The sequence below is a fragment of the Chionomys nivalis genome, chromosome 2 (genome assembly GCF_950005125.1).
Source record: "Chionomys nivalis chromosome 2, mChiNiv1.1, whole genome shotgun sequence".
Lineage (NCBI taxonomy): Eukaryota > Metazoa > Chordata > Mammalia > Rodentia > Cricetidae > Chionomys > Chionomys nivalis.
The window spans coordinates 54,198,677-54,225,924 of NC_080087.1; the positions used below are offsets into that span (position 1 = coordinate 54,198,677).

A 27,248-nucleotide genomic window follows, 5' to 3' on the forward strand; every position below is an offset into this window, starting at 1 on the left:
GCGTGGTTGTACACACCTGTAATTCTAGCACTTGGGGGCCAGGCCAGTCTGGGATACACAGTGAGACTATCTCAAAAAATTACAAAAAACAAAGTAACTGGGATGTTGCTCAGTTAGTAGAGTGCTGCCTGGCATTCATGCAGCCCTGGGAACCCCCAGAACCCACATGATGGCTCATAGCTATCTGTAACTCGTTCCAGGGGTTCTGGCACCTCTTCTGGTCTCCAGGATCACCAGGCATGCCTGTGTGGTGCAGACACACGGCTTAAACAGATAACATATGGATGGATGGATGGATGGATGGATGGATGGATGGATGGATGGATGGATGGATGGATGGATGGATGAGTGAATGAATGAATGATTTTTTAAGAAGAGAAGATGCTTTTAGCTTATACAGTGATGATGAGCTTCAAAGACTCACACTGGTATTTGCTGTGGGAGACTATAAATGAGAGGAGAAATTAAAAATACTTTTATTACTATCTTTATTACATTTTTAAATTTTTATTTTGTGTGTGCCATGGTGTGTTTGAGGAACAGAAAACACCTTTTTGGATTCAGTTCTCTCCATCATGGGGTCCTGGGGATTGAATCTAGGCTACCGGGCTTGACAGCAAGCACCTGGTAAGCCATCTTGTGGGCCCAAAGGGTTGTTTTGTTGTTGTTTTAAGATTTTTTTTTAATTAAGTGTATGTTGTGAGTGTGTATGTGAGCGTGAGTACAGGTGCCTACAGATCCCCTGGAGGGGAGCTGCTCTCTGTGGGTATTGGGACTTGAACTCGGGCCCTCTGCAGAACAATGCACACTCCTAACCGTGGAGCTGTCTCGCTAGCCCTCAGAAATCTCTTTTTACAATTAAAGTTTTGGTAACAGTTCTATACTTCAGGAGTATTACAAGTGATGCTAATAAATTTTATTTTAGCAAAAGGGCCGTTGGCGCCAGCCAGTATCTGCCAGGGATCCCATATTGATCTCAGCAGGGGAAGCGGTATGTGGTGTGTGGGTCGTGATCGCTGATTGGTCACTGCACATCAGCACAGCCTGGTTAACGTGGACACCGAATGAATACCTGGTAGTAAACTTTTTTTCTCCCATTTTTTTGAGACAGGATTTCTCTTTGTGGTTCTGACTGTCCTGGTAACTCTTGCTCTGTAGACCAGGCTGGCCTCAAACTCAGAAGTCCGCTGACCTCTGCCTCCTGAGTGCTGGGATTATTAAAGATACGTGCCACCACGCCCATCAGTAGTAAACTAGTATTAAGTGAATTTTTTTATATTTAAAGTTAATCTTTATTTCTAAGTTCAGCATAATGAAAAAGGAATGTGTTTGACTTGATCCTCTAATTTAAATATTTCAAAGTCAGTGAACTATTCCGTAATCTGCTTGGTATATTTTGATATAAATAATATTTGTATCAACATTTTAATTTTAATTGTGATAGTTTGTGGTAATTGATGTTTATTAAAGTTTTAGTAAAAATCCACAAGGACCATTTAAAATGTTATACTAATTTGCAATGGTGTCCTTTTCTGTTGTTAGGGTTAATGGGTTTATTTTCTTTGTTTCCAACATCTGCTCTACTATAGGTGACCAGGAGCTGCCATACCAGTGTATGTTTTCATTCTGTGGTTATGTTTAGAAGAAAGAGACTCCTTTTGTGTAAACAGTGGTGCTTTCCTGTTGTAGATTGGACCAGATGTTTTCAGATGCCTTTAGTAAAGACCACCAGCTCATCCAAGCAGACCCCAGACGTAGTCTCTACCTCGCCTGTGCCCTCATCGTTAGAGGAAATGTGCAGATTTCAGATCTTCGCAGAAATATTGAAAGGTTTGGTTTTCGTTTTTAAGATAATTCACGTGTACAGATTGGGGCAGTGTAGTGCATAGTTAAGAAAGCCTCTGTTGGTCCAGGTGGTTGTGGCGCATGCCTTTAATCCCAGCACTTGGGAGGCAGAGGCAGGTGGATCTCTGTGAGTTCGAGACCAGCCTGGTCTACAAGACCTAGTTCCAGGACAGGCTCCAAAACCACAGAGAAACCCTGTCTCAAAAAACCAAAAAAAAAGAAAGCCTCTGTTGAAATTAGAGTAAAATGTGGCTCCTTAAGTACAGAGCCTCGTTTTTGTCAGCACTAAGGGAGACGTGACGTGAGGTGCTTCTTCATACTGTCGCATGATGCTGCAGCTTTGTGTGTGTGTTTCATTCTAAAGCAATCTTATTTCTTATTTTACATACCAGTCCCAGTTCCCTCTCCCTTCTGTCCTCCTCCCCCCACCTTCTCTCCACCCCACCCCTCATACACTCCTCAGAGAGGGTGAAGCTTCCCGTGAGGAGTCAAGAAAGTCTGTCACATCACATAAGGCAGGACCTAGCCCCTCCCCTCTATCTAGACTGAACAAGGTATTCCTTCATAGGGCATGGGCTCCAAAGAGCCAGCTCATGCACTAGGGATAAATACTGCTTCCACTGCTAGTGCCCCATAAACTGCCCAAGCAGTTCAGAGGGCCTAGTTCAGTTCTCTGCTGGTTCCCCAGCTGTCATTCCAGAATCAGTGAGCTCCCACTAGCTCAAGTCAGCCCTTTCTGTGGGTTTCCCCTTCATGGCTTTGAGCCCTTTGCTCATAATATAGCTCCTCACTCTCTATGGCTGGACTCCAGGAGTTTGGCCCAGTGCTTAGCTGTGAGTCTCTACATCTGCTTCCATCAGTTACTGAATGAAGGTTCTAGATGCTGCCAGTTTTGAGGACAGATGGCAGATTCCAAACGACACAGACCTATGATTCTGCTGATGTCTTGTTTGCTTATGTGGACTGAGCTGCTGTAATGTCATTCTTTGTACCTTAGTTCTTACCTTAGGATTTTTGTATTTCAGATTGAAACCTGCTCTGCATTTTGTCTCCTGGAATCAAGAAGGCTGGAAGACTAGCCTGTGTTCAGTGCCCCCTGTGGGTCACTTCCATTCATTACTAGCTTTAGCAAACAACACGTGTGTGAAGCCCACCTTCATGGAACTGAGAGAAAGGTTCATGAGGCTCTACAAGAAAAAGGTAATTGCACACCTTGTAACTGCGCTCACTTTGGCGGAGGTGATTGGAAGTCAGGGCCAGCGCTGTCCAGCGTATCTGTTACATTCGTTGTAAGCAAAGAAAAGTTCGCATATCTACTTTAAATGAGAAATTCCATGAATTCTTAGGATTTAGGCAATATACTATTTTTGTTTAAAAGAAATCATTTATTCAACAATTTCACAAATGTGTGTAATGTATTCTGATTATATCCCCCCACACTGCTCTCTCTTCCCCTCCCGCTCCCTTTGGACCGCTTCTTCCCAACAGGTTCCCCTAGTCTCACTTCTTTTCCTAGTGACACACTGAGTTTGATTATTGTTCCTTGCATGAGCGCGAGTGTGGATGTTTCTGATGCATGGGCTGTTTACCAGTGACTACATCACTGAGCAAGAATGACTCCCCCTTCCCCACAAACATTAACTACCAGTAGTTCTGCACAAGGAGTGGGGCCTCATGAGACCCATGTCACACTCTTGGCAGGCTCGGTCTTACGTAGGTAACCACAGCTACCGCGAGTCCGGGAGCACAGTGGCCATGTCTAGAACCTAAGCTCACAATGTTCTTTCCCATAGTCTAGCTTATAGTCTTTCTGCACTATCTTCTACAGTGTGCCCTGAGCCTTGGTGAGGCTGGGGTGTAGGAGGAAGGGATTCTATAGATGTCCGTTTATAGCTAAGTACTCGATACTCAATTATTCTCCGCATTTTGACTGGTCTCTGCAGTATCCACGGGAAGGAAAAAGAAAGCCTTTATGACCAATATTGAGAGCAGCACTATTCTATAAATATAAATATAAATGGACAGTTTTTCAACATGTCCATTTAGCAAACCAATGAATGACAAAAGATTGTCCCTTACATCCTGTGACCTCCTGAGTCTTGGACTTTTGTCCTGGGTTACAGCTCCAGTGGAGGGGCTCAGATCCAGTCAGAAATGGGCGGCCAACCCATTAAGACCCACGCCACTCTTGTACAGTGGACACAGCTTTAGGCAAAATATTTGACTTAAGTTCCTGCTTCCAGATTAGAGCTGAATGTTCTATGCGTTTAAAATGCATTTAATCTTTCACTATTTCCTGCATACATAGTATCTACTTTGATCATACTTCCTATGATCCTTTCCTTTTCCCTTCGAGCTGAACCCCTTCTGCTTCTCAACCTCCCTCCTACCTTCAAGTCTTTGTGTGTGTGTTCCTCCACTGTAATTTATTAGGGTTCCTTGAACGAATGTGGAGGGCTTTTACTTAAGCAAGGCTTTTACAAGTGGGTTTACCACTGAGAACTGCCTCACCCTTTCCTCAGCAACTGCTTAGAGCTCCCAAGGAGGGACGGGTGAATGACATAGAATTTTAACAGTATTTGTTTTATGGGGCAGTTGTATGTCTTAAGTTCCTGAGTTGGTAATGTTGTCTTTTTTCGATTGCAGGCTCACCTCCATCACTATCTTCAAGTTGACGGGATGGAGGAATGTGCTTTTGCAGAAGCTGTGTCCTCTCTGTCAGCTCTCATTCAGGAGTATGATGAACTTGATGCCACAAAGAGCATGCCTGTGCTGGATGTGCCTCGGCTAAGCGTGGCCTTGTGAAAGAAGCAGCTAAACGTGCACTGTTACTTTCTCTGGCTCACATTCGTTCTCCCTTTGTCTTTCAGCGTTGTCTGTGATTCAGAAAGCCCAATTTGTTTTTTACAGTATCCGGGAGTCAGGAAGTATGTTATCTAAAACAATGGCTTCTATTTTGTTTATATATGTGTGTGTGTGTGTATATGTATGTATATGTATACACACACACACCGGTGTGTGGGATCACTTGTAGCAATTTTTCAAAATTAAGAGAGAGCCTGATGTGGTACACCATGTAATCCAGTGTGTCTGACATGCAGGAGGACTGTGTTCAGGACCAGCCTGGGCTGCGTAGTGAGAGCCGATGGAGAGGGAAAGAGTGCTTCTTCATCTCCTTTCTTTCCCCATCGCTTCCTTTTGCAGACCTCACTGGTGAACGCCTCAGGAAAGACTGTACATATCTTTTCTGTATTTATCTTTATCTCTTCGTGCTCTGTTTAAATGCTGGGAAAGCAGGTCCTAGGAATGGAAGAACAGTGTGTGTCATGTTTGGACTTTTAGGGAGTCTTTATTAAAACTGATAAGCCTTTGAGTAGTAACATGCCTATACTCAAGAGAATCACAACTTAGACATACAGTCACTTCTAAAATAGTTTAAAAGCAAATGTACAACACTGCTACTTATCATGTCACTGTTTGCACACTGAGCAGAACATTGCTAAGCTTGGTATCTTCATCTGAATTTCGTTGTAAGTGGTCATTATTTACTGAAATGATTCCAGTCTCCATAATATTTTGAATCTTTAATATTGATTTTAGTCGCATTTATATTTCAGATCCATTGGTTGGTTTATCCTTCAAGGAAAATATTTTGGGAGAAAAAATTATTTTCAAGAAAAACTAATCTGTTGTGTGCTTTGTTTATTAATAGTTTGTTTCTTCCCTTTACTAAGTAATTGTTATATTTTTGGCTTTTATTTTGTTAGTTTAGATTAGCAGTAGTTCCAGACATTCCATTTTCTCCTTCCTATAAGCATCTTAGCTGATATTCAGAACACGACAATGGATATTATAGATACATTTGTAGTATCTTATTTTTAAGAATCTTCCCTTTAATATCATGTGATAGGATCTGATAGACTGCATTGCCAGGTACAGAATAAAATTTTAAATTATGTCTTTTTATATTTATATAAAATTTTTTCTTGTAAACTATATTTTTATTATATATTAAATCCTTATATGGTATCATGTATATATTACATAATTATAGATATCCTCTAGAAATGAGTTATTTAAATTTTTTCAGGCATTCCTTTTTGTTTAGAATATTTTTTAGAAACTTCTGATGTCACAAATAAAGCAACCAAAGAATAACTAGTGGCTCTTTATGCTTTAAATCTATTAGATAAATGTTTCATCCTTTTATAGCTACTTTAGTCTTTTGATTATATGACGTGAATGACTTAGCCTTAAACTTTCCTCCCTATATTTGGCTCTATAGAATTCTGAGCTCAGAAAACATATCTCCTGGTTCTCTGCAGTCTCTCTGGCACACACAAGATGTGACCCAGAGCATCCGCCATTGAAAGGACCCTTCGCTGGGGCAGTCGAACCTAACAGTGATCATCTTAGACTTGTTGGGGACGCAGCATCTCTTGTCCAGGCATATTCCACAAAAAGTCGGTCTGTAACTCTGAGTACTTGAGCAACCAGAAAAAACGAATTTCTCAGCTTTGGAGAGTTGGAAAGTGGGTTGACATGTTTTTCCTCTGGGAATCTGAAAAGATGAATGAAGTTAAAAGGTCATTCTTTAAATTTGACTACAGTAACAAGGATTTTATAGCAGATACTAGGTGGGTTATTTCTTGGGCATTACTAGTCGTTGTTTGTGCCTTCTAGGACCCTCTTCTCTGTGAAATACCTTTGTCCCATCATGCTTTCAGATGTCCTGGTGTTTCTCGTTCTGTCTTTTATTCAGTTGTACAATAAATGAAAACTTATTTGTTTTGTTGCATTTAAAGAGCTGTCTTATTAAATGTCACTTACCTAAGGCTTAGCAAATTTTCTAATACATATCACTCAGTTTGGGTGGGTGAATAAATGAATGGATATCTTTTGTTAATTTTAAAGACTTATTTATTTCTAGTTTATATTTATGTGTGTCTTACCTGCATGTATGTCTGTGCACCACTTGTGTACCTGGTGCCTACAAAGGCCAGCAGGTATCAGATCCCCTGGAACTAGAGTTACAGATGGTTGTGAGCCTGCATGTGTATTCTAAAAATCCAATAGGGGTCCCCTGAAAAAACAGTCCATGTTAACTGCTGAGCCACCTCTCCAGCCCCCATGAATGGACAGCTTTAAAGCTGAGGAATCAACTTGATAATACAATAGGGACTACCTTGAGTATAACACAGTTTATATCATTTCTAAAGATTAGTCTTTTCTATGTGTGCTTAAGTGCATACACAAAAATAAATTTAAAAATCAATCCATTAAGATAATTCTCTTGCAGCACCAGGCATGGTATCACACCCATTTAATCCCAGCACTCTGGAGGCAGAAGCAGCTAAGATCTCTGAGTTTGAGGCCAACCTGGGCAAAATAGTCAGTTCCAGGACAATATAGAGAGACCCTGTCTCCAAAAAAATAAATAAAAAGATAATTCTCTTGCTTCAATCAAGAAATAGTACCAGCTCTACTACTTTATGCCAGTTGTAGGACAGCATGGCCTTTGGCAAGTTTACTCTAACATGCACAGAGCATTTTGGTGTGGCCCTCCAAAGCAACAGTCATGCCATTATGTAACTGTAAGCAGAACTGCTTTCATGCTCTGGTATAACAACTGGATTTTATGTTTAATACTTTGGTTACACTTTTATAATTAGGATGAACAAGAAAATAGAGAAACCCTGCCTTAAGAAAACAAGTAATAGGGGTCTTGAGCAGCCCAGTGTCTTGTAACCCTCCACGCATACCGTTCCTTCAGAGTAGATATCTCTTGGAATCCTCCATATGTACCGTTCCTTCAGAGTAGATATCTCTTAGAACCCTCCACGCATACCGTTCCTTCAGAGTAGATATTTCTTGGATTCTGTGTGGCCCGATCTGTCCCAGAATTCACTCTGTAGACCAGGCTGGCTTCAACTCAGAGATCCGCCTGCCTCTGCTTCCTGAGTGCTGGGATTAAAGGCTCGCGCCACCACTACCCAACAAGCCCCACTTCACTAAACTGAACACCTACAATCCCACTACTATATACAATTTTCCCTGTAGAGTTGAGCTAGGTCAACACCTATTGTCCTCTGAGATAATTTAACTTAAGAGTCAGTCACAGTGAGGTGGTTTTGTTTGATGAGATTCAAACACTATCCCTCCCTCCAGAATACACACACCTTACTTTTCAGGAACTTAACACAAGCATAATTGACTTAAGTCTGGTTACACTGTACCTTCACTGTCTTGGCTATATTACTGTTGCAGGGCTGGATATAGCATAGCCTCTTCTCTCTTCTCATTTCACAGTTGATGTTTTCATTGGTTACCCTGTTAGAAATTCCCATTCCACACGTTCTGGAGCAGGGAGTCCACTTCGTTGCTTGCACAAGGCACTTTTTTTTCCAAGTAAGTGGGAGGTTCCTGTAAGCTAACATAAATGGGAGACTGCATATGTGTGCACATATGTACTTACCCTGGACTTAATTTTTAAACAAAGTCGATAGGTATCTAAAAGTTCTAAGACTTTTTGCATGAAAGGATAAACGCTTATGTTCTAAGTCATCCTTCCCTTCCTGGAACCTGCGTTTCCTCCCTTCGTCAAGTGTGGCCGTGTAGTTTCTAGGGAATAGACTCATCTTCACCCACTGACATCATTCTGCCCATCCATCCTCGAGGATTAGACTGCTTCTGATCGGTATCTGTCTTTTGTTAGCTCTTGCCTGATATTTCTAACAGGTATCGAGGTGAATGTTGGTAGGATTAGGGAAGTCAGGACAATAATCAGAATAGTGTGGGTTTTCTTTCCTTGAGACCTGGTTTTGCTGTGCAGCTCAGACTACCTGCTAATTCGCTCGCAGTCCTGCCTTCCAAGCCTTAGGTATACAGGCACCATGGCTGTATCACCATGGCTGGTGTAATATGTATGACCTTAGTATTTAAATTTCACGATATGTTCAAGATCTAAAATAAAATATTTAAGAATGAGATAATAAAATTAGTTCTCTTCCACTTTAAATCTACTCTTAGAAAATTGTAGTCAAGGTGAGACGCACGGGCCTCAGTGTACCTGTGGAGATTGAGACAGCTCTGTGTCGTCAATTCTGTCCTTTTCCCGTTAAGCAGAGCTCAAATTCAGGTCGCCAGGTTTGCACAGCAAGTCTCACCTGTCCATCATGGGAATTTCTAACAACACTGCACTAATTTAATCTTATATACTAAATCATTTCACATGTCAATCTCACCCAACTTGTCTCATTCCCTGCTACCAGGCCCACAGTAAGCTCTATAAGTTAGCCACTTGAAATCACCTATGAAATACTTAGGGAATGCAACTGTGGATGAATTACGAGTGGAGAAATGAAACTTCTCCACTGTCTGCTGTGTAGAAGAAACAGGAAAAAAGATAATTCTTCCATAATAATTCTCCATGAAAAACCATTAGGAGATTGTTACTGTTCTCCATTGACGCAGACCCTTGGTTCATAGTAAACACAGGTTTGTTACCTCCAGGCATCTCTCTAATGTACATCCTACAATTGATACTTTGGGAGGAAAGTGGTGATTTGAGCCCATAGATATATAGCACAGTACTACTTTGAGAATATCAACTTAAAGCTGGGGGGAGGGGATTTTAAAAAAGAAAAACTACCTTAATAGAAAATATCAGTCACTCTGAAGCCTGTGCTGCCTGATGAAACTGGCTTCCCAATGCTGCCCTCAGTGTAACAGTGAGCAACGGAAGTGGAAACAAAGATACCCGGAGGCAGACAACAGTTAAAGACCTCACTGCAGGAAGCAGATTAGCCTGGCACATCTGCAATAGGTAAAGGTATCTTCGATTACTGCATTGCTGATAACCCTGCTTACAGTTAAACCAAGGCCTGCAGTTCAGGAATTTGTTCAACATTCACTAAAAAGAAAAGAAATTATGGGATTAATAAAACAAAAGCTTAGTGTTTATGAGCACTGAGAAAAACATGAGGAAGGGATGATGCCATTGCTTGCTTTATACGGGCCTGGCAAATGCTAGATTCCAAAATGTTATTACCACACATACGATTCCAGCAATAGACCCTATTAGTTATTACTCATGTTCCCACGAACTCCCAAATGGTGAGCTACAAAGAAGTGAGACAGTCTCCTAACTCTGTTTCAAAGGTATGCTAAGCCGTGCTGTTAGCTGAGTGACCATGTGAACAACCTGGAAATTGTCTAACTAACTCACACAACCAGAATCCTGGAGGAAGTTTTTGTTCGTTGCATCTTTAAATATCTAAAACTCAGAATAATTTTTACTAACAACATAATGAAGGTGGCCCTAGAGGAACTCCTGTCTGGAAAATTCTCGAGCGTCTGAGTAGGACATCATTTACGCCTGCAGCCACCTCGTGCTCAAGATAAGCACTCAGGAGTCTCGCTTTGCGGCCTGACTACTGTGGCCTGCTTTAAAGTGAAGAAGACTGGAGCCCTTGTCAGTTTTGAAAATAATGTTTTGAACCTCAAAATGTGTTAGTCCAAAAAAAAAAAAAAAAAAAAAACTTTTTAAAATTAACTTTTCATTTCTGCTAGTACTATATGAAAAACTTTGATAATGCAGGAACTGGTACATGTGAACAGTATTTGTTTAGTGTTCCTAAGGTGTTGAGGATAAACAGAGTAAGATTTTAGAAATTCCCTAATCTGGGAGGTTTTAAAAATCAGACTCTTTTATTCTCAAAACCAAAATATAAAGTTTTCAGACACTTGGAATATACCTACCTGCCTGAAGCAAACACTACACGGGTACACACACTGTAAATCTCTAACCATCAGCCAATCAGTTCTTACTGGCTGGAATCAGGAAAGAACCACAGGAAGTCATCCCTGCTGAGGTCACCTGGTGCTGCAATATAGCCTGCAGAGCGCCCGCCCTGTGACTGTGGTCCTGGGCTATGGTTTTGAGGCTCACCTGGCCCTACTCTGTAGCCTGTAGGGCACCCCGTGACTGTGGTCCTGGGCTACAATTCTGAGGGTCACTTGGCACTGCTGTTTAGCCTGCAGAGCGCCCCGTGACACGGTTTTGAGGCTCACCTGGCCCTGCTCTGTAGCCACAGGGCGTCCCGTGACTGGGGTACAGTTTTGAGGCTCACCTGGCCCTGCTCTGTAGTCTGCGGAGCACCCCGTGACTGGCCTATGGTTTTGAGGCTCACCTGGCCCTGCTCTGGAGCCTGCAGGGCGCCCCGTGACTGTGGCCCTGGCTTACGGTTTTGAGGCTCACCTGGCTCTGCTCTGGAGCCTGCAGGGCACCCCGTGACTGTGGCCCTGGGCCACGGTTTTGAGGCCCTGGCCCTGCTCTATAGTCTACGGAGCGCCCCGTGACTGGGCTACGGTTTTGAGGCTCACCTGGCCCTGCTCTGTAGCCTGCAGGGCAACCCATGACTGTGGCCCTAAGCTATGGTTTTGAGGCTCACCTGGCACTGCTCTGGAGCCTGCAGGGCGCCCTTGTTGCGATGGTCCCAGGCCACAGTTGGTTGTACCAGCTCTCCTTACACCTTCAGCTGCAGAACAGTTGCTGCCAGCCAGCCTGGGTATGAACAGGGGCGTGCATCCAATTGCACCACCCACACAGAGGCAACTGAACAGGGGGTGGGGCTGAAATACTTGGCCATTCTGATAATGGACCCTGTTGAACTCACATCCAACAGCCACAAGATCTGGAAAACAACAGCAGCAGCAGCAGCAGCAGACTGTCAACATAAATCAAACTATATGGCTTGGCTAGATAGACCCTACTCCAGGTGTAACTGTCTCTTATGAATGTGGTTCTTAATTCCTTAAGCCTCTTTGGAATCTCCTTCACAGAGCATCTATAGAAAGGTTAAAATGGGGTGTTTGTATTTTTGTGTAGGCTAAAAACCCCAAATGGTCACTTCCAAAAAACCCCAAAAGTTGGAGTAAAGGCAGCTATTCAAAGTTCTAGGCTTGGCAGTGAGATGGTTATAAATAAATGGTGGATGCCTGGTGAGACAGTTCCACCTGGATGCACAGATACAGGCCAGAATGTGTCCACAGGCGGGGCTGGAGAACCACCTAGCTAACTGTAGTCCTGCGAGGTCACTGGAAGTCGGATCCCTTTCAGGATCAGCCCTTTCCAAACGTGCCCCACCAGCCCTGTAGGAATAGTTTTCAAAGAATCCGTGGAAACTCTTCACGACACTGGGGTGTGTGTGACATCGGTGGAACAATCAGCAGTGGCTAGAACAGATGCGTTAGCATGACTTGGGCCATACAGGAAGTGGCTATGCTCTGACTTTTTGTGCACTGGTACTTAGAAAAATAAAGTTAGCTTCACAGTGTGGTGTGGGATAATTGTCTGTATTCTGTCAATCATGTTTTAAATAAATGCTGATTGGCCAGGTAGGAAGTATAGGCGGGTCAACCAGACAGGAAGTAGAAGCTGGGCGATGAGAACAGGAGTATTCTGGGATGAAGGAAGCTCTTCCTGCATTCTTGCCCAGATCACTAGAGAAGCAGAATGTGACCTGCCCTGCTGAAAAAGGTACCGAGCCATTCTTATCTAACATAGATAAGAATAATGGGTTAATATAAGCTACAAAAGCTAATAAGAAGATTGAGCTAATGGGCCAATCAGTTTATAACCTAATGTAGACTCTGTGTGATTTTCTTTGGGGCTAATCAGTTGCGGGAACCAGACAGGACAGAAACCCCAACAAACAGACCCTCATGTTACAACAGTGTTCTTGGTAGCACAGTAAAATATGCTAACTTTATTAAATCCTCCCCATTTCTGTTTAAATATATTCTTATGACAAAGTAAATACATAATATTCAGTGTGCCAAGTATAATAGTATTAGGAGACAAAGGAGTTAAGTTTTCAGTTGGGACTTTCCTTAAACAGTTGTTGGGTAAACTGTGGGTGCTCAGACTTGGATCTTGTGGAGGTGTCTTCTTGAAACTGGGCAGAAGTTGTCACTAATTGTCACTGCTAAGAAAAAAAGTGTTTGTTGCCAGTGACATAGTCACACTTCCTAGTAAAAGAATTTTGGAAAACTGCTATCCACCACTGAGATCTTTCTAGCCACCAACTGTGTCAACTTTCTGCTGAGAGTGATTGTTTAAAGGGCATATATTTATTATTTACACAATCGGAAAACTGATACTTTCCAAATACCCAGAGCAGAGGATGACAAAACCGCACATGAGTCAAAAACCAAGTCCAAGCAGATTCTGTATTTGCTTTGGGTTTTTAAGATAAGGTTTCTTTCCCCTTGGGTTCCATTCCCATCACCTACAAAGCAACTCATGACCATCTCTAACTCCAGACTCGAGGGACCCAACACCCTCTTCTGATCTCCGAGAGAGGCCAGCTGCACATGTGGTATACAGACACGTATGAAAGCTGAACAACCAAGAGCTAGTTCCAGGACAGGCTCCAAAGCCACAGAGAAACCCTGTCTCGAAAAACCAAAAAAAAAAAAAAAAAAAAAAAGAAAGCTGAACAACCAAACACATCAAAAATTTTAAAAAGTTAGGGGGGGGGGGTCTTCCCAAGTAGCCCAGTCTGGCCTCAAACTCCCAATCCTCCTGCCTCAGCCTCCTCAGTGCTAGAAGTATGTGTGAACCAGCCCAGTGGGTTTGAGGTATTTTATTAGAATTAAAAGTTTGTTGGGGGCTGGAGAGATGGCTCAGAGGTTAAGAGCACTGGCTGCTCTTCCAGAGGTCCTGAGTTCAATTCCCAGCAACCACATGGTGGCTCACAATCATCTAAAATGAGATCTGTTGCCCTCTTCTGGCATGCAAAAATACATGCAAGCAAAATGTTTCATACATAATAAATAAAGAAAAAAAAGGTTTTTGGGGTCCGAGCAGTGACACACACCTTTATTCCCAAGACTTGGGAGGCAGAGGCAGGTGGATCTCTGTGAGTTCAAGGCCAGCCTGGTTTACAGAGTGAGTTCCAGGACAGTCAGGGCTGTCACATAGAGAAATCCTGTCTTGAAAAATTAAAAAAAAAAAAAAAAAAAAAAGTTTGTTGGTTTGGTCTCAGATCCCATGATGCAGCTAATTTCTAAGGAGCACCCTATCACACGAGTCTATCAGAAGCACGCGTAAGTGTGTCTGACCTGTCACACGTGAGTCTATCAGAAGCACGCGTGAGTGTGTCTGACCTGTCACACGTGAGTCTATCAGAAGCATGCATGAGTGTGTCTGAAGAGCATGTCACTGTAGTCCACCTGCTTCTAATTGTGTGTCTGTGTAAAGCCAAGTTTCCCTCAGATGTCAACCAGAAAAGCAAAGAGGCAGATGTGAGGGTCTACTCCTCTATTGAGCTAGACATCTGGGACGTTTACAAAAATGTAAGACTGCATTATCCTCACTAAAATGTACTTTGCTGTCAGTAGTTGTCATTTATAAGAAAATGTATTATTATAGCTTGTATTAGATGTGTTTCATTTAAACAAACTTTAAAATTACAAACTCATTAAATGTCAACTGACAAAAGCCCACATTAGCAGAAGCTCTAGTCCTTGGGATTGCTAGTCCGTGGGGAGATGCCCGGACCTTAAAACAAGCTTGACAGTCTGTCAGTGTTCTACGTCAGAAGTCAACAAATGTTCTATGAAAGACTGAATGGCTTAGTCATCCCAGGCCACGCGGTCTCTACACTGGTTTGCTCTGTGCAGCAGGCGTAGATTGCCAATGATAGCCCAAGCTGTGGTCTAGGCTAGCTCTGGGAAGTAATTGAGGTCCTAGTTCTAAATTGCTTCCCTCATCTGCCACTAAAGATCTCGTGTTGTATGTGGAAGCCACTCGTGGGAAGACAGTCTCAGCTGGCCAGAGGGAAGGTAACACAGAACGTCCACATCCTCACGTTTTACATCCCATGATGTGTTTGTTTGTTTTTACATCCTGACCAAGGTTTTCCCTCCCCTCCTCCCAGTGCTCTGCTCCCTCCCCCATCCACTCCTCCTTCTGAAGAGAAACATCCATGCATTTTTAAAGACGATTATTTTCTCCTTTTATGAAAGGCTGAATTCAGATTAATTTCAGACAGGATTAAGAAAAGCTGTCATTTTTAGGTCAGACCCTAGTTACGTGACATTTGCTATATGGGATCAGGAAAAGCGGCTACCTGAGCCAGACTTGGTGGCACATGCATTTAATCCCAGCATTCAAAGCAGAGGCATGTGGATCTCTATGAGTTCTAGGCCAGCTAGAGCTGTGTAGAGAGCTCCTGTCGCAAAAATAAAACAAAACAAACAACAACAAACCCAGCTATCTGAGAACTGCGAGATAACTATGTGGCTTTCAAACGTGTGTCTCTGAATTTCAAACGTTACCCGGTACAATTGAACCAGCCCACTGGTGCGCGGAACCTGCATCTGTCCTGTATTTAGATAAACTAAATTCATACTCTGAATTACGTGGGGCAGGAAAATGTGTCTCAATTCAGCTTTTCCCAATGGATCCAGAAGACACTTACATGCACACACTCCCGTCTCGTACCTAGGCTTGTCCGCCGAGTAGTCACAGTACAGCCCTTTGTGAGGGTCGCAGAGGTCGGCTTCATTACAGACGTCTCCTCGTTGCTTGGCGCAGACTTTGCAGCATCCGCAGCCATCCCTCACCAAGCTCACCCCAGGAGGACAGCTGGGCTTCCGAGGAGGACATCGGCAGGGCCAGTGACAGACCTGTTTCCGGTGACCCACTTGGGGTGTTTCTGCGGGCCCTCCTTCAGGGGTCGTGTCTGATGGCACAGTGCCCTGCGCCCTGCAGCAGAGCTTCATTTGATGATAAAGGTGATGTTAGAAAAGGTTCCTGAGACTCTGTAGGAGATGCATGCCAAACAGGTGGTGAGTTACAATATTGGTATTGGGCATGCGCACTCCCTGACTCCTCACTGGGTTTCTGTCTCTGCCCGCCACACTGCTCCTCCGTCTCCTGAACTGCTTTGATTTCATTCCCCTGAGCTCTGCACTGGAACATTTGGGGTAGGATCGCTCCCTCCCTCACTTCGTCTCTTCTCCCAACCAGCTCACTCTTCTGAAGGAACCAAACGTGCCTGTTTAACTGCTCCACTTAGATGGTAAACAGCCCGCGCAAACTTGCCCTCTTCCTCCACGCATCTTTTCCATCCATACAAATGTCCATTGTATTTTTCAAAAACATCTTGTGCACTGGATCAGGCTGGACTCACATGCTAACATTCAATTTCATTGATAAACCTTGTTGAAGGCACCTTTCAAATCTACACCACCACTACCCACTGGCCTCCATGTCCTCTCTCCTACCACTGTGATCCAATCCACCACAGTGTTCACTTGGGTAATTAGAAGAACCTTCTCTACAGTCACATTTATTCAGCATCCATGGCATGTTCACAGGAGTGACTTCCCCCAACCATTCCAGATCTCCCGGCCTGTTAGGCTATGCGGGACTGTACCTTAGAACATCAGCTGTGCGGGACTGTACCTTAGAACATCAGCAGTCGCCTTGATGAGCTGCTCACTTCTAAATACCATCACCTGGCAATCTCCTTCCCCACCCCGTCTTCAGTTTTCTCCCTACGCTGTGTGCCACTGACCTGTAGGCCCACACAGATGACTGCCCAATGGGCATGGATGCCCAAATGTCCTTTCTAAAAAACCGGGGTTCAAAACTCATCTTCCACATAGACCAAGCTCTGCTCCCTCACACCACAGCCATGCCATAGCTGATCCTGCTTACCATACTGTCCTCATGCTCCTAGTCTATCCTTTCTTATCTCACAGATACTAAATGGCACACTATCTGATTGTATTACTCCTTAAAGTCTTCTGGTGGTCCCCACTCTCTGCAGCTTACCATGCAAACTTCTGAGCATGGGACCTTCAAAACTTTGGATCGCTTGGTTTCTCTGTTTGATTTTGTTAGCAGACTTACCTCACAAAAAAAAACAAGGAAATTATAATAGATTGTAATGCAAAAAGTATTGACAAAAAAGGATTCACACACAAAAAAATGTTGAGAATATAAGGAATTTTACACATATTTTTTTTTCTTTCAGACATTTTGTTTCAAAAGCCAAGTCTTGAGACAATGGAATGATGCATGTGAGAGAATGTTCTAAAACAGATCTGAGCTTAAGGACAGATCTGTGATCTTAAATAAGAGAAATCCTGACTCAAAAACACAAGGTAGGGAGTCACAGACAGGCACTTGATGCTGAACTCGGGACACTGTACGGACACACAGACGAGACTTGCACCATGTTGCACACATGTTTACCACATGTACACACACAAGCTGGTCACCACTGTCCAGAAATGGTCTGTGTACGGTGTGTTTGCTGACCTGGTTCACGGATCCACACATTTGTGGATTCTCGGGAGAATGGACAGCTAGGAGGTGGCATCTCAGTGAAGGGCGCCATTGGAGAGGGGTGTGTCATTACTCCTGCCTCTGTCTCTGGTTTGTCTCTCTGCTTGTGACATAAGTTGCCTCCTCTGTCACATGCTTCTGCTGCCGTGTTGTGTCTCATCAGAGACTGAAATGAGTCAGCCAACAACCATGGACTGAAACTTCTGGAAGTGAGAGCCAAAGCAAGCCTTCCCTTCCTACGGGTGTTTTTCTTAGGTATTTTATCCCAGTGACCAAAAGAGGAAAAATCACTAAGACAAAAAAAAAAAAAAAGCAGAAAAGCAGAAAAGGATATTTTCTGCTCTAAGCAAATCTCTTTTTATGTTTGCGCTTGTTTTTTATTCCGTACATATCTCTCTGGGCTGGAATATTTACTGTGTAAGAACATGTCCTAGCTTTCCATTGACAATAACTACCTGCCTCCTCTCAGAATGCAGAACAGGAACAAGCTGGTTCCACAGCTGCTGAAGCAATACATTCCAACTGTGAAAAAGAGAAGAACCGCACCCTGGACATCCTCCTTGGGATCCCTTTGAAACCTTACATTCTTAAACAGTGTAACAGCTTCCCTTCTAAAACACCTCTGCTGCCCAGGCCAGAACCGGCTCCTAACTCCACATCCGGGTATGTTGTCCAAGTGACCAGAAGCGGTCAGAGCTCTGTCCTCTGTGACAGCAATGACCTTCGCCATGTAAATAAATCAATAAACTAGTCACCCTGATTTAATTTTCTCATTAGAAAACACCAAGGCAATGAATTGCTAGTATTAAATTAAACTTCCTTTGATTGGCTCTCTGAAATATTTCGAGCTTCCATGGACAGAATCACTCACAAAAAAGTCAGAGATGTGAGGTTTGAGAAAAGACAAAGTAATAGGACATTAAAAAAAAAAAAAAACAACAACTAAATGTTCCTTCCTAAGTGCTCCTTTCAAACAAGGACAGGCTTCAACGTAAAAAAAAATGCCCCAAACCGTTTTTCCAGGGACTCTTTGCATACTGCAAGCTCTGGAAAGATGAGCCGGTGCCTGTAACCCGCCTGAAGGGACCATGTTTACGGCTGTGGCCATCAGCACCACCCGTCCAAGAGCTGGGACTGAACTCTGTAAACAGATATAAGGTAATGTCTGTGGACTGCTCATACATCACAAGCAAACTAGAGGGCACACCTCAAAAGGAGAAACGTCAAGCATCTCACAAAGCTCCTGAACTGTAAAACAGAACTTTCTGGAAAGGAAAATGGCTCCCCACTTCTCATGAAATAATTACCCGCATCTTTCCCCATCTCTGTCTTGCCGTTTTCCTTTGGGCCTGAAGGAGTACAGCTGAAGCCGGGCTGTAAAACAAAGACCTACCTGTGCCAGTCCAGGAATGAGCAGAGTGCAGAAGAGATGCCTGTGCATGTTGCCGGGACGTGGCCGGGACGTGGGAGGATGGAGAGTCGGAGGAGCGCTGGCCCGTCCTCGCCTAGGGCACAAAGCTCCCCTGTGTCTTCCGCAGGGAACCACGTCTCCACCTCCCGGGCCAGGCTGCACTTTCCATCTGAGGATCCATCCATTCCAGTGCCCTGCTTACTTCATGTGACTTCTAGAAGCACCTTTGGTCTGCACAGCTTGTGTCTCCAGAGGCTAGACCTTCCTGCAGGGACTGGGCAAGATCAAGTGGAGGCTTCCCTCTGGGGAAGGGCTGGCGCTCTGTTCTTGAGGTCTAAGCCTGTCTTCCAGGAGGCGGATGGCATTAGCTGCCTTAGATACTGTCCCCTCCCTGCCCTTGGTCTCTGTCTTTGATTTCTCTGCTAGGGGCGCTGGTCTGGTCCCTCCCCCTTAGGTGCCACCGAGTTTCATGCTTTACCAACAGCAGATTCTAACTGCCTTTCCTGAGGTGGTAGACAGCCATCAGCTCACTGTCTCTGAGCTGCCCCCCACTTCCCTGTCCTCTATGCCAGTACATAGCTTACCCCTGGAGGACAGTAACCAGTAAACCTAGGTCATGTGGCTGGACTCTCCCAGTGCATTGCCTAAGCCAGGCCCCTTTCTGCGGTCGCAGTTCCATGGAAGGTTACAGAAAAGTTAACCCCAGATCTTTTCCAGCCTAGGACCAAACACTGACATCCATAGAAATAGTAGGATTTTTAAAACTTAGGGAACACTACAAATTACACGTTAATTTGTACAATTGTATGTTTCTACGTATCAGTCTAAACAATCCTTAAAAATCTAAAACGTGAAATTATTCTGTATTTGTACCGTTTCTCCTCACCCATCCCTCCCCACATGTGGCTACCAGCCTGTCCCCTCCTGTGTTGTCACCAGCACCTCTGTGCGCCCTTCCTGCCCTTTGCTCTTTCTCTATCGGAGTCTTGCCTTCCTGAGGATCCAGCAGGCAGAAACCCTTTCCTCTGGCCTGTCACGGAGCCTATGATTCCTCTGGCCTGTCACCGAGCCTATGGTATCCTGACGTCTTTCTTATCCTTAACTCATTGCTCTTCTGTGAGCATAAACGTAGCACACGGCTAATGCCTCCCATGGCGACCCCAGGGAGTCTGATGTTACTGAGCCCACAGTGCAAGAAGCCTGTGCACACGCGCAGACAGCCTCCAGCTACATGCTGCGGACCACCAGATGACCCCCGTGCAGTTGCAGCTCTAAGGCCTCGGATCGGTTACTTTTCTCTTTATTGTGAGAAAATACCTGACAGAGGTGACTTAAGGTAGGGCCTACATGTGCCGTCCATCACGGCACGGAAGCCACGGCAGGAGCATGGGGCTCCATCACTGCGCAGAAGCCTCAGCAGGAGTGTGGGGCCCCATCACGGCACAGAAGCCACGGCAGGAGTGTGGGGCCCCATCACGGCACGAAAGTCTCAGCAGGAGCGTGGGGCTCCATCACAGCATGGAAGCCATCGCAGGAGCGTGGGGCCGCCGCGCACCGCAGGTTGCACTCAAAGTCAGGAAGGAGAGATGAAAGTCAGAGCTCATTGCCTTCTCCTTTAAATCCAGCCCAGAAGCCCAGTCCATGCGATGGTATTGCCCGTATTGAGGGCGGGTCTTCCCACCTCAGCTTATCCTTTCTAAAAAACACCCCTACAGATCCAAGGAAGGATATATTTCTTAATTGATCCCAGAGCACTTCAAGGTGATGATCAAGACTAACCATCACTGGGGTGTCCTGCTCCTTAAGAATTAAGACAAACGCCCAGAGTGCTCAGTGAGGGAGACTGTGTCTGCTTTTGGTCCAGTCTGACCTTTCTCTTTTTATTTCCCTGGTGTAGAGATCATTTGGCATTTGGATCCCCAGGCACAGTGATCCTTGCCCCAAACTGGCCATCTGATTTGATAATGTCCTGTTCGCTGGCTCATCAGCCACATCTCTCTGGCTCCCACTCTCCTTATTTCAAATGTGGAGCTCCATATATCTGCAGCGACTGGACTTGCAGAGGGATCCACGCTCTCCACCTTTGCTCTCTGTGAAAACCCTGCAGCCTCAGCCAGTTTTTTGGAAATGCCTTCCTTCACTGCGCACTCTCACAGCTGTGGAACAGGGAGGGTGTCCTACTGTCTGTCCGTCCTTGCTGTAGTGGGAAAAGAACAACTGGCTAGCAAAACCTCACATGGTTAAGGGACCCCATCCACTCTGAGGAACTCACTTCCGCCCACCTTAGAAGACCCCATCAGCTCTGGGGTACTCACTTCCGCCCACTTAGGAGACCCAATCAGCTCTGGGGTACTCACTTCCGCCCACCTTAGGAGACCCCCATCAGTTCTGAGGTACTCACTTCTGCCCACACTTAAGACTTCTCCAGTCTTCTGCTGCTGTTTAACTATTTCACTCTCGGCTGGGTGAACAGGATATTTTTAGGGGTGGGAACCGCTGTGCTCCGCTCTACGCAGTAAAAGCTGTCACGGTGTCACCTCTTCCAAGGACTTTCTCCTATTATATCTCATCTCTCTCGTGATTATCTCATCCACAAGCGCTCAGCCTGTGCTGTCCCCTCAAACTGACACAGCCCTAAGCCTAACTATGTGGAGCACATTTCATAACTTACAAGGACGCTTCCCATGTATTATCTCTTTTAATTTCACAGCTCAGTGAGGTGGACAAAAGCTGTATTGCTGTCCTCATTTAACAGATTAAAAAGTTAAAGCTAAGTCATTGTGCTTGGTCAATAAAACACCCTTAATCCTTGCCCCCAAGACCTATGCTATCTACCGGCAGAGCAGACCTTGAATAAACAAACACACAAAATATCCGTCATTAAAAATTGCAGAAAGGCTAATAACAGAAGAGAAACTCCGAGAATGACAGATAAGAGCTAATTTACATTGCAAGTGGCTTCAAAAGTTCAGAGTTGACACCAGATGAAGAGAGGATTTCTGCTCCAGTGCTCAGGCAGGCTGCATGCCTCTCACAAGGAGAGCCCCGTCAGCAAAGGACAGATCCCGTCATTAGTCCCTCTGGTAAGGGCATTGTCCAGGTCCCTTCTCCAGGACAGGCAGCCTTCTTGGGCGGGCAAAAGTCAGAACTCGGCGCTCTTGGTCAGCAAGTTTTACAGAGCATGCGCGCCTCTCTTCAGCCCTTCTTTTCCGATGTCTTTGGTTATAGAAAGGTCATGGATCCCTAGGTCTGAAAGGGTGACAAGGATTGTTGTGTGGTAACCTACTGGAAAGGAGGCTGAGAGAGGGTGGGAGGGTCCGCGTTCCCCTCAGGGAAAGTAGACTGAATAGAAATGACAGCTAATATCTAGGGAGTTCGCCTGGCTCTCCACAGGGCACTCACGGTTGGATATAAAACACTTGATTCTCACAGCCACGCGTGAGAAAGTACTATTACCTCCTTGGTTCACTCACTTCCTGATCTGCACATAGCCCCATGAACCAGCTCTTGTGCCTTCTTTTTTTTTTTTTTTTGGTTTTTGGTTTTTCGAGACAGGGTTTCTCTGTGGCTTTGGTGCCTGTCCTGGAACTAGCTCTTAGACCAGGCTGGTCTCGAACTCACAGAGATCCGCCTGCCTCTGAGGCCACCTGAGGAGAGGGCCCACAGTTTGCAGTTTCTCTCCAGACATGTGGGGAGTAGAGGGGTTACCACATTCTGTTTGGTTTCTAGTAAACACCGGGTCCCTAGCAACAAGCAAACCACAAAATGCCCTGCCCTGCCACCTGTGTGGGCCCTGGGTCAGAGCCTCATTCCAAGGGCATAAGGAAAACAAGGCCAAAGTGGAAGTGCCATACCTTGCCTTGTTACTCTGGTTTGCAGAGGGAGCTCTGAGTGGGAAAGAAGGCTGAGTTAATGAGACACAGACACAGAAAACTATCACAGGGAAAGTAGGGAGAAAAGAGGACCAAGTATTAGCTGTGCTCCAGGGTGTGGGTGGAGCTAATGCTGCAGGAAAGAAACGCTTGCATAAAGCAGTGTGCTGTTCCTGGCTTGCTTTCCTTCCTTTCTTTTTTTTTTATTTTTTGTTTGTTCGTTTTTGTTTTTCAAGACAGGGTTTCCCTGTGTAGCCCTGGCTGTCCTGGAACTCCCTCTGTAGACCAGGCTGGCCTCGAACTCACAGAGATCCACCTGCCTCCGCCTCCCAAGTACTGGGATTAAAGACGTGAGCCACCACCACCTGGCTCCTGGTTTTCCTTTTAACTTTTAGTTTTCTGTTTTTTTTTTTGTTTTTTTTTTTTTTTTTTTTTTTTTTTTTTTTTTTTTTTTTTAATAATGGGTCTGTTAAGGTGTGTAGGAGAGAACGGATGAGTGCAGTGCCCGTGGAGGCCAGAAGAGGGCTCCCACAGCAAAATGCCTCAAGCAGTCCAAGTCTGGCTAGGAGCCCTTCTAAAACCTGTACTACAACAGTCTGTTTCTAGGAGTGTTGTCAAACTGCGCTAATAAAACCAAAGATAATGATCACGTCAGGATTCCTAGTGAAATGTTTTATCGCATATTACATGCATATACTAAATAATTATTGTTTTTTAACCAGAAATTCAAATTTAGCCAGATATGCTTGTATAGGATTTTCCTATTAGCTTGGATCATGCAGTGATCAGACTATTTCAAAATAATGGGTATGCTAGCTAGTTGTCTGTCAGCTTGACACAAACTAGAGTCGTTAAGAAACAAGCATTTAAATGCAACTTCAATTAAAAAAATAAATGCTTCCACAAGATTCGGCAGTAGACAAGCCTGTAGAGCATTTTCTTAGTGTTTGAAGGAGGAGGGCCCAGCCCACTGTGGGTGGTACCCTCTCTGGGCTGGTGGTTCTGGGTTCTGTGAGAAAGCACGCTGAGCAAGCCGCAAAGAACACGCCAGTGGGCAGGACCTTCCATGGCCCTTGCATCAGCTCCATGTTTCTGCTCTGTTTGATTTTTTTTCCTGACTTCCTTCGATTATGATGAGTGATTTGGAGTGTGATCCAAATAAACCCTCTACTTCCCAAGTTACTTGGGTTATGGCGCTTCGTCACCGCAATAGTAACTATGATTAAGACATGGGGGATAAAACGTAAGGAGTCTTTATTCCATGCAACGAATGACATTAAGAGAGCCTTCGCGGGAAAATAGACACACTACTTATCTGTCTTTTTCTTTGTTCTTTTAAATGAGATCAGCTGATGGAAACTCTTGTCAACCCGATGCGGCTTTCAAGCTGTTTCTGGACTTTCCAGCTCAAAGCTGCACTGGACCCTAAAGGACACTAGATGGCGCGACGATCAATGCTCCAGTCGCAGGCTCTTGATGGCCGCTGCAAGGGAAGAAAGGAGGCGCGTGTTTGCCGCAGAGCCTTGCATTATTGATCTCGGCTGCGGCAGAGGTGGGAGGAGCCCGCCGCCATCTCGCCGAGTCTCCTGCGGTAGCGCTAGGATGGTTGCCGCAGGAGGCTTTTCCATCTCTACAAAAAGTCCCCGGTGGGGGAGGGAGAGGGCTTTCTCTGTCGCAAGCGTTAGGCTTTTTCATTCCACAGCAAGATCAGATCTTTCCGTAGTGAGTAAGGATTATTTTTATTTCACACTGCACTCAACGGCAGCTGTAACTTTCGAAAGCCTTTAAATCCGCATCTGCTTTAATATGCTACCGAGGAGTGATTGATACGTAACATACCAGCAAGAGAAAGACAATGAAATAGTTTGACGGGGCAGGGTCCATCACTCCTTTTGGTTTTCCGGTCACAAAACATGCTTGTATCGATAGACGAAAGTACTCTTCACATAAAATGGTCGCGCCGTGTCGACATAACCACAACCATGTGCTTACCAATCATTGTCACCGGAAATTTGCACAATTGGACAGACAGAAATGTTCTACCGTGGGTGGGGCGACCACGTGATCCCCGCGGTGGCATCTCGGCTTCTGACCAGTAGAGGGCGATCGATCAAATGGGAATCTCAGACAATACAAACACTCAACATTTCAGTGTGAAGGGAAAAGTGTTAACGCAGCGTTCCTTTTATTTGCTCAGTGTTTGACTACGGATTTGCAGATCAGAATGCTGTATTGTTCCCTTTCTTTGCAAGTCAGACATAGGGGATCTCTTTACGTCGTCTCTTCTGGATTTTTCTTTTATAAATGAAATAAGCATTTAAATGCAATGCAGCGCGATTCAACAAATCCTAGAGCTTTTGCAGGGACCGTCTTCAAACACAGTCGCCATCTCCCTGTGACTTCTCTTCCTTGAATCTTCCAAAGCATTTCCTCTCCACCCAGGCTAGGACAGAACTCACTGGGAGCTCTCTCAAACCACAGCCTGCTCCCTCCTGTCTACTGTCTGTTCTACTTTCCCCACTAGAACTAGAGATCCCCAAAAGCAGAGTTTATGGGTGGACACTGCATGAAGCGTGTTTTGTTCCAAGAGAACACGATAATGCTAAAGGGTCAAAGTTCCTCTGTCATGAACAGCCTGTCATTTCTGCAGTTATAAAAGGAGACATGGAAAGGTTTCCACCACAGACACCTTGGGAACTCTAGTTCTGGGATCTTGGAGCATTTCACCTCTGAACACTTCGTTTTGTTTACCGGCATCTCCAGTCTGTAGGGTCTTCCAACCCCACCTCTAGTTAAGCATGTGCATAAAGATTTCAGTGTTAGCACTAAATGTCGACCCCAGCCTGTGACACTGCGGTACTAAAGTTGGATGCCTTTCTGCGCCAGTCAAGGTCATGTGATGGAAACATTGGCCTCAAGAAAATCTATATGGGAATGAGATACACATGGTGGTGGAGAGAAAGCTGGGGTGCATAGCCTCTGGGAGCAGGAGAGTCATTCCAGGTCAAGGGGCCACTTGGGCCACACGGCCCATTTCATAGGCTGTCTGCACCATTGCTGGGGTCAGTGACATCACTGTACAACAAAATAACATGAAGTGACTAGAACATTCTATAATGCAGAATGCTGGTGTGCCCCAAAGTGTTGAACATGTAACTGTTGTGAATGAGGAAATAACACTTTAATTGTATTTAATTCCATTAATTAAAGTAGCCATATGTAGCCAGTAGCTCCCGTGCTGGGCTACATCACTCTGTGGTCTTTTTTTTTTTCCCTTTTTGCCCAAGGATTTCTACCTCACCTATTGCCATGATTATTCTAAGATAGTCTGCTTTTTAAAAAAGGAACCAAGCACAGCATGAAAGAAAACTGATTTTTAGTCTATTATTATCATTAGTGACAAGACTGTGGTAGGAAAAGAAAGCATTGTGAAAGACAGCAGGAGTCAGCTGCTCAAGGCACATCACTGGGACAAGTCATGGCCGTTAGACTTTCAACAGCACCGCTAAATTTTGGCAAAGTAAGGAAAACAAAGGAGCCCCCTGAAGGCAAAGTTGAAATGCTCAGCTAACAACTGTTTGGCCGCCCCCCAACCTCAGTCCCTGGAAACACTGTCCTGCATCCAGAGCCCCACACTCACCCGTCTCTCCAGTTAGCAGGGCATGTCCATCCACATCTTGTCTAAGTCACCGTTCCACTCGTGGAACACCATGACCACGGCAACACACAAGAGAAAACATCTAGCTGGGCGCTCGCTTACAGCTTCAGCGGGTTAATCCAGGATCACAGTTGTGATCAGGTGGCAGGCAGGCGCGGCGCTGAGAGCTAATGTCTTACCTGCAAGCCCCAGCGGCAAACGCTGTCTAGCCACAGTCCTCCCTCTGAGTGACTGAGCTTTAAACGCAGAGAAGGGACCTCTCTCTGGACTGATGACGGCATGTGGAATCTATGTGACAAAGAACAGAGAACCGTACACTAAGACGGGAAAATGGAGCTTGATGATCGCGGGGACAGGCTCCAGGTCACGGGAGACTAGCAAGGCAGCACTTGGCTGCATGACTCTATTACTCTAGGCTCCCTGCTCTGTAAAATGCAATCATTTTAGTTCTGGTTTCATAAAGTTATAAGAAAAAAATGCAGTGGGCCCAACCAATATTCATAAATCCTAGGATATAAAAACTACTCCTCTAACGATATTAAATTAAAGGCAAAGCCTGATAGGATTGCAGGCTCTGGATTTGTGTCATCCTCTCCCATTAGGATTCCATAGAAAGCACCTCTCCCCCTCCCCTCTCTCTCTGTATTTTATTAAGCTGTGGTTTACAACTCTCCATACACTTACAATAAATTGTCAGTTTTGCTTAAGGTAATTCAGATGGGGCTTCTGGATCTGCCACAGCAGCGCTGCATCGTCTGCAAGTCTTCCTGTCTTCTTCCCTGCACAGGCGAGCTGCAAGGACCTGTCTCAGAACTGCTAGGACCTGTCTATCTTAGAACTGTAAGGACCTGTCTGTCTTAGAACTGCAAGGACCTGTCCCGTTTCCTGTTGCTGTGATAAGACACCAGGACAAAAGCAACTGAAAGGAGAAAAACTTGATTTGACTCATTGTTCCTGTCCCTGTCCATCATTGCAGGGTAGCTGGGGCAGCAGGAACCTGAAACAGTCCCTCACGTTACATCCACGGTCGAGACCATAGGCAGTAAGTTTGTGCGCCCGGCAGTGTTCAGCACCTTTCCCTCTTCATCCAGTCCCAGC

The 27,248-nt window shown here is 44.9% G+C and overlaps 2 protein-coding genes across 2 annotated transcripts in view; one reads left to right on the forward strand and one right to left on the reverse strand.

Annotated features, from left to right (window-relative positions):
• Positions 1 to 6,696, forward strand: part of Tube1 (tubulin epsilon 1) — a 19,387-nt gene extending 12,691 nt beyond the window's left edge. The window contains exons 10-12 of the mRNA XM_057761651.1: positions 1,690 to 1,830; positions 2,871 to 3,045; positions 4,492 to 6,696. Coding sequence (XP_057617634.1) covers positions 1,690 to 1,830; positions 2,871 to 3,045; positions 4,492 to 4,650 — 475 coding nt within the window. The 3' untranslated portion in view covers positions 4,651 to 6,696. The remainder of the gene's footprint in view (positions 1 to 1,689; positions 1,831 to 2,870; positions 3,046 to 4,491) is intronic.
• On the reverse strand, positions 6,125 to 26,919 carry Ccn6 (cellular communication network factor 6). The gene is made up of 7 exons (XM_057761652.1): positions 26,835 to 26,919; positions 26,133 to 26,438; positions 18,603 to 20,817; positions 15,333 to 15,630; positions 11,298 to 11,540; positions 8,082 to 8,275; positions 6,125 to 6,406 (listed from the first exon to the last, which is right to left on the reverse strand). The coding sequence occupies exons 3-7, from the start codon at positions 18,648 to 18,650 to the stop codon at positions 6,125 to 6,127; spliced, it is 1,065 nt and encodes a 354-aa protein (XP_057617635.1). The 5' UTR covers positions 18,651 to 20,817; positions 26,133 to 26,438; positions 26,835 to 26,919.
• Between the last annotated feature and the right edge of the window lie 329 nt (positions 26,920 to 27,248).

Excerpts from the sequence above, each read along its gene's own strand:
- Ccn6 (XM_057761652.1), bottom strand. The coding sequence starts at position 18,650 with ATGCACAGGCATCTCTTCTGCACTCTGCTCATTCCTGGACTGGCACAG. Across the intron at positions 8,276-11,297 it reads AGGCTCCAGAGCAGTGCCAG|CTTACAGGAACCTCCCACTT; the intron begins GTGAGCCTCAAA and ends CATTTATGTTAG. Across the intron at positions 6,407-8,081 it reads ATATAGCCAAGACAGTGAAG|ATTCCCAGAGGAAAAACATG; the intron begins GTACAGTGTAAC and ends TCATCTTTTCAG.